Source organism: Prosopis cineraria, unplaced genomic scaffold, assembly GCF_029017545.1.
Source record: "Prosopis cineraria cultivar Desert tree isolate PC_DT_omini unplaced genomic scaffold, ASM2901754v1 PC4, whole genome shotgun sequence".
NCBI classification, from domain to species: Eukaryota; Viridiplantae; Streptophyta; class Magnoliopsida; order Fabales; family Fabaceae; genus Prosopis; species Prosopis cineraria.
In genome coordinates this window covers 6,400,468-6,407,482 of record NW_026555335.1, presented here as the reverse complement: position 1 = coordinate 6,407,482, position 7,015 = coordinate 6,400,468, and the positions used below count along the sequence as shown (strand labels likewise).

The following is a 7,015-nucleotide window of genomic DNA, read 5'->3' as shown; positions in this document are numbered from 1 at the left end:
TACGTACCTTGTATTTGCACAGCACGACGGCAAACGCAACATGACATGACAGAAAAATACAAGAAGGAGGCAAGCTCTGAAGAAAATGCGCGCGAGAGCACCGAAACACGTCAGAAATCATGCAAGTCTGGGGAGTAAATGGTTATGTAATCATGGCTACTTGGCTAGCGCAAGGCAGGGGTGTGGAATGATTTTTTTTATCAACTTCTCTCTAAAATATTTCTCTCGTTCTCTTTGGCCATTTATTTTCCACTATTATCTGACCTGAGCTTAGTATTGGATTACTGTTGTCTTGCTTTTCTTATTTATGAGAGGACCATTCCAGAAGTGTGATTAACCAAACAAAATTTCTACGCGGAAAAAACATGTATTTTTTTTTTAAAGTATGCTACCGTGAATGATTTACCTTAATTGATACCTTGCATAGCACAAACCCATACACACATCGACAATCACAAAATGATGTTCCAGTGATAAAACGTCGGTATCCACCAAGCCAATATAAAACGTCGCCATTGTTGATGCCAATGATATAAATATATAATCGATCACAAGTTCGCAAAATATGAGTAAAAAAATATTGCAAATTTACATTTCATCCATGTAAAAAAAATAAAAGAAAATAAATAAATTATTTTTTAAATTTTAGGTCCGATAACATTATAAACCCTTAATTTATTTATTATACATATCATTTTTTCAATTTTTAAAATGGTGCAATCTAACACCTACTATTAACAAAAATTAATTTTAATTGTTAGTTAATCAAGAAATAATAGAAAAAAGGTGTTAACAATTACAAAAAATGAGTAAAATTTTTTTAGTTATCAATTTGGTCTTTATTAGTGGAACTAATTAATAATTAATAGACATTAAGTATTTTTATCATTAAAGTGATGGTGGAAGGAATTTTTAAAATAATGAAACATAATTAATTCATAATTAAATTTAAAAATATTTATAATCTTTTACATACAATTAAGAGATAAAAATAATCGAACCTTTTTTAAAAAAAAAAAAAAAACAGCGCCTCATGTGAGCTGTATGCCCAAATATAATTGCCAGCTGGACCACCTTACATTGGTGGCATCGTCAGAGAAAAAGCCATTGCCATAAGAGAGATGATCAGTGATTGATACAACTAGATTGATGAGCTAGCTCGAGAAATCAATGGCAAATCTAAGCTTTTATCTGAATCGCATTGTTCTGTGCACGACCTTAATTGCTTGTTTCAGTTTCAGGCCCTCACATAGCGAGGACACAGTCTCACACGAGACTGCAGGAAGTAGCGCCTTCTTCATTTTCGGAGATTCCACTGTGGATTCTGGCAATAATAATTACATAGAAACAAGCCCAGAGAACAGAGCAGATTACGAACCATACGGGCAGAACGGATTCTTTGAACGACCTACTGGAAGATTCTCTGATGGCCGCATTATTGTGGATTTTATCGGTACCTACCACATCCATCATTCATTCTTTTAATATGCTTCATTCATCGTCGCAACTGGTCAGTCCAATTTATGATCAAGTCCTCGTCAAGTAAACAATCAAATGAACGAAACAGTTAACAAGAGACGAATTAGATTTGTCTTCAAATTTAAGTTTAATCGATGGATGCTTATTTAGCTAAATTTGTACTGATTGCTGATATGCGTACAGCTGAATATGCCAATCTGCCATTGATTCCTCCATTTTTACAACGATCTGCTGATCATACCAACGGTGTCAACTTTGCTTCTGGAGGGGCCGGTGTTCTGCCAGAAACCAATCAAGGGCTGGTAATTTTGGAGTATATACACACTGTTTGTAATATATATATATATATGGTTCTTAATTATTTATAGATTAGATTGTGAGTTTATAATCAGGTGATTGATCTTCAAACACAAGTGAAAAACTTTGAAGAAGTAAGGAAGGGATTGGTGGAGACGGTGGGAGAGGAGAGGGCGAAAGAAATAGTAGAAGAAGCGGTTTATTTCATTAGCATTGGGAGCAACGATTATATGGGCGGTTATCTGGGCAATCCAAAGATGCAGAAAAGATTCACTCCTGAGCAGTACGTTGGCATGGTCGTTGGCAACTTGACCCAGATAGTCCAAGTAAGCCCATAAATTAGATTCATTATTGTAAACTAAACGACCAAATCAATTTTAGAATTGGTTTTGCCCACGAATTGGATAGGACGAAAAAAAAAAATAAAAAATAACAATACTTACATTTATAACTCAATTTTTAAACTCTCAACTCAATTAAAACTCATTCCCTTAATTTTAATTTAGTGCTTCTGTAATTTTAATCATTTAAAATATTAGTCTCTTAGTTTTAAAAAATAATTTTAGTTTTGAAAATTTTATCTTTTTATATGTAGCCACTTTGTAGTATCAAGTCATAATTCTAAAATTAAATTTTAATTGAGTTAGAATCATAGAAACTTGATTGCATTAAGTCAAAATTTTAATATTGAATTTTCACTGAATTAAAACTACAAGATCTAATTTATTTTTTAAAAACTAAAGAAAAGAAAAGAAAGTGAATGCAACTTTTTTGTTGCCGCCCCACAGATACAAAAGAAGAATTATAATTATTAAAGGATTAATGAGTGAATAGGATCTTGAATTATTGCTCAAAAATCACCTTAAATCCTGAACTCTTAAAATATATAAAATAAGCCCTAAACTTTTAAATTCATAGTAAAATAAACCTTGATCGCTAACTTTTTAACACTATTGCTATTCATGTAGATACTATTTAGGATTTATTTTTCTATAAATTTAATTTTGACCATTACAATACCCGCGTTGACAATAATAATATTAAAAAAGTCAGTGGTCAAGATTTATTTTACTACAAGTTTAAAAATTTTAAGTTTATTTTAAATATTTTAAGAATTCAGGGTTTAAAATAATTTTTAAATAAAAATTTATGATACTATTTATTGATTAACTTGTTATTGAATAATATAACAACATTGATACAATAAACGTCTGACTTCTCTGCAGCAGAATAAAAACCCTCGCCTGCCCTTTGGGTCTTGTAGACATGTGGTTTACTACTCCGTCTATCGTCACTAGGGCCATTTTTGGTTCACGCAAAAGAATTTGATCCAATTTTTATATAAGATGTTTTGCCCAAAATTGATTTGCCTTATGCCATTTAAAGTACGTTATTCAACCTTTTCATTCTATCATAGTTTTTTTCATTACTAGTTATGTACAATTTAGGCAGTCGCTCGAAGGGAAAGGGAATGGAATATATTGAAATTATAAAAGTAAAAATAAAATGATTAAAATGTGAATGTGATAAGTGAATTATATTCATAATGGATAATGACAATTTAATTCATGAAGTTAAAAGTTATTATTTATGAGATTTTTATAGAATGTGATGATTCTTATATTTATGATATATAATATTAAATTTTATCATATTTATGATGAAAGAAAAGGTTAATTTAAATTCATTCTATTCTCATTTTTTATAAGACTAAAGGGAACCTTAATTATTAGTTAATGACTATGATTGTTTTGGCACACAGAGACTGTATGAGAAAGGAGGTAGGAAGTTCGGGTTTTTAAGTTTGGGCCCTTTGGGTTGTTTGCCTGCCCTGAGAGCTCTAAGTACTGAAGGTGGGTGTTTGGAAGCAGCGTCTGCTCTTGCGCTCGCCCACAATCATGCCCTCTCTTCTATTCTCTCAAGCCTTCAACTTGCCCTCCAGGGCTTCACTTACTCTAATTCCAATTTCTATGACTGGCTTCATGACCGTATACACAATCCCTCTGCTTACGGTATGTCCATTCTCAATCATATTAATATATACAATTCTCTTCCACATCATGTGCTATATGTGTTATAAAATGTATAATATTCAAAATTGAGTCAACTTGATTGATTAAACTGATGGATAGTTAACTAAATTAGGGTATTAATTGATTCAATGCAATACTTTATTTATAACCAATTAAACCACAATTTAATCGCAATTTTAATTACTCTTGAATTAACACATTGATCAATTCAATGATCAGTTCCTTGCCAAAATGACACGGAATGTTAATAATAAGATATTACGATGTTCACTTTAATTAATCATAAAATATCCACAACAATTTACACTTATGCCTGAAATAAATGACCTGATTTTCCATGCTTCATACTTTCCAATAATATGTTGACTTATTCTATCCTCTATCCTCTGCCATATCCAATGACACCGTCATGTACAGCTGTGCATTGAATTCTATTTTTCTTTTCTTTTTTTTTTCTTGGCCACAGAATTCTAGAATATTAAGCACGCATTTTGTAAGTCTTTTTCTGACACAAAACATCAGCACCAACAATGCAATGTGTGCGAAGAAAATTAAAATTTTGATCACAGGATTCTAAAAAAGGACATTTTTGTCTCCAAGATTATGTTTATTATAGGGAAAAAATTAATGATGAAAAAATGAAATCACTTTTTTAAATATCATATATGTCTACTATTTTGTACATCGATTGATTTAATCTGTATATCCATTGGCCACGTAGCACAAATCATGTATTAGGGTATATATTCTTGTTAAAGGAATTGGAACAGATTTAAATGTGAAGGGGTTCACTCGTAATAACTCTCGAGTCATGATTTTGTCTATTGTGAATCTGAAAACATGCGTTTTTGTTTGGGTGAAGGATTCAAGGAAGGAGAGAAGGCATGCTGTGGAAGTGGACCCTACGGGGGCATCTTCAGTTGTGGGGGGACAAAGAAAACGATAGAGTACAACTTATGCGACAACGTCAACGACCATGTGTGGTGGGATTCATTCCACCCAACACAGATCATTCACCACCAATTCGCCCTCACTTTCTGGAACGGCCCTCCTTCCTCCGTCGCACCCTTTAACTTACACCACCTCTTCACCGCCAATACTAAACGCACCATTGCTGATGTCGTCGATCAAGCTCCACAACACCAATTTGACTTCTGACTCATGCATCTTCGCGTAGTAATAATCATATTATATACACTTTCTCGCATTTTATTTGGTCTCTTCGATCAACCAATGTCTCTGCACTCTCAAATAAAGCTTTGATCTATGTCCCAATTGAATAGAGTTTGGGCTGTGTGTTGTGCTTACAAGCTCTATACACGCGTCCGTCACTTCTGTCCTTTGGACTAAATAATTTTCAATCTTGCAATACTTTTTGTATATGACACTTTTCCAATTCAAGAACTTCAGCTTACTAACTCAAATATTTTTAAATACATTCAGAGGATATGAATCTCCCTACCCCTTACACTACTGGGGAAAAAAAATTACATCAGTTTCAAAGAACTTTTTACATTAAAAAGGGAAAAGATATAAAACAAATAAATGTAGTAAGTTGACTTTGCTTTCAATTATTTAACTAATGTAAAAAATATTTTTTATATCGGTTATCCTTAAAAACAGATATGGAAAGTAATAATCTTTTACCACTTGAACTAACTTTAATATTTAATGTCCATGTTGATTTTTCTTAAATGGTATTAAAATTATCAATTGAGGGCTGTGACGGGTTAAAACAAAGTTTACAATTCTTAGCTGAAAATTTAAAAAATAAAAATTGTTATTTATGAATATACTAGATAAGATGTTAATGTTATTTTTTTTTAGGTTCAATGCTAATGTTATTTCTAATCAACGAAAAAGCAAATACTATTTGCTTAATCACTGCAGTTAAACAATTAAATTGTTAATATTGTTCTGATTAACATTAAAAAAGATGAAATTGAATAGTAAATAGCACATTTTAATTGAAATTAACAGAGGGACAGGAGGATTAGATCCATCTGCTTGAAGAATCAATGTTTTATAGGAGACTTATTATATATATATATATATATATCAATGTAAAATATAAAGCATACACACAGTCTAATTTTGTTCTTGGGCAGCCCACGAAGCATCCTGCCCTTCTTTTATTTTGCGGCTTCCGAATATTATTAAATGTTTAAATTGTGCATAAAATAGTAAATTAACTTCTAATTTATAAGTTTATGAACGTTTAGGACCTGGTCTTAAACTTATTTTCTGCACAATATCTAATCTTTATTATTAACAAAAGTTAATTTTATTCATTAATTAACTAAAAAATAACATCAAAAAATGCAGACAAAGTCCAATAAATTAAATTTATCAGTCCCTTTGTATATTTTTGAATCTTTGTATGTAATTTTTTGGTCCTTTTTGTAATTTTTTAGATTATTTTTTATTAACTAATAGTTGAAGTTTAATTTTTCTTAACGGCATGGGCTATATTAAACGCTTTCAAAAGAAAAAAATTACACCAATAAATTATTTAGAATCTTGGATGCTTAAATATAATTTAAGGATTGATTTACTTTTCTATCCTTCAATTATTTACTAAGAGTCATGCCTACCTTCACATGGCAAGATAAATTCGAGCGTAGCCAACAAGTTTAAGACATAAGTATCATTCTATTAGAAATAAATCATAATTATGTTTTGAAATATAGTTGAATATTAAATATGAACACCTCTTTTGACGAGAATTTAAATATTGGTTATGAAGTATTTCTCACTGAACTCTATAGTTTTAAAACTGAAACACTCTATCTATTCTGTGTTATAAATACTTTCAACCAAATTATATTTCAACATATCAGTCAATTATTTTTAAAATCATACACCATTTTCATATTTATCTCTATTTATTATAGTGCTTTAATTAGACATCCTTATTAATTGCACTCAATAACTTATGTAATTGCATTTTCAAAAACCTAAAATGCCTTATTTTTTTTTACTATCTTATCTTAAAAAAATGCCTTGTATTTTTTTAATTGAGGGAGCAAGTATTATAGCATGCTTTGATGTGGGCATATTTTCTAATAAGATTCAAACTTTATTTTGACATATCATGAGAAACTAACTTCTTTCATTAAATCCAACCCTCAATGATGTATAATTTTTGTCAAGTATTAAGAAAATACCCTCCATTCTGTAATGTTTTTTTGGTACTTTGTATAAGT

At 30.7% G+C, this 7,015-nt stretch overlaps 1 protein-coding gene across 1 annotated transcript; it reads left to right on the top strand.

The window, feature by feature from the left end:
* Positions 1–1,103: 1,103 nt before the first annotated feature.
* On the top strand, positions 1,104–5,202 carry LOC129309899 (GDSL esterase/lipase 5-like). Its single transcript, XM_054951652.1, has 5 exons — positions 1,104–1,453; positions 1,663–1,781; positions 1,872–2,102; positions 3,539–3,788; positions 4,672–5,202. The coding sequence occupies exons 1-5, from the start codon at positions 1,171–1,173 to the stop codon at positions 4,965–4,967; spliced, it is 1,179 nt and encodes a 392-aa protein (XP_054807627.1). The 5' UTR covers positions 1,104–1,170; the 3' UTR covers positions 4,968–5,202.
* The last annotated feature ends 1,813 nt before the right edge of the window (positions 5,203–7,015 follow it).

Bases quoted from the DNA above. Each gene is read 5' to 3' on its own strand.
- LOC129309899 (XM_054951652.1), top strand. From the start codon at position 1,171: ATGGCAAATCTAAGCTTTTATCTGAATCGCATTGTTCTGTGCACGACC. The intron at 1,454-1,662 runs GTACCTACCACA...ATATGCGTACAG, and splicing joins CATTATTGTGGATTTTATCG to CTGAATATGCCAATCTGCCA. The intron at 2,103-3,538 runs GTAAGCCCATAA...TTTGGCACACAG, and splicing joins ACTTGACCCAGATAGTCCAA to AGACTGTATGAGAAAGGAGG.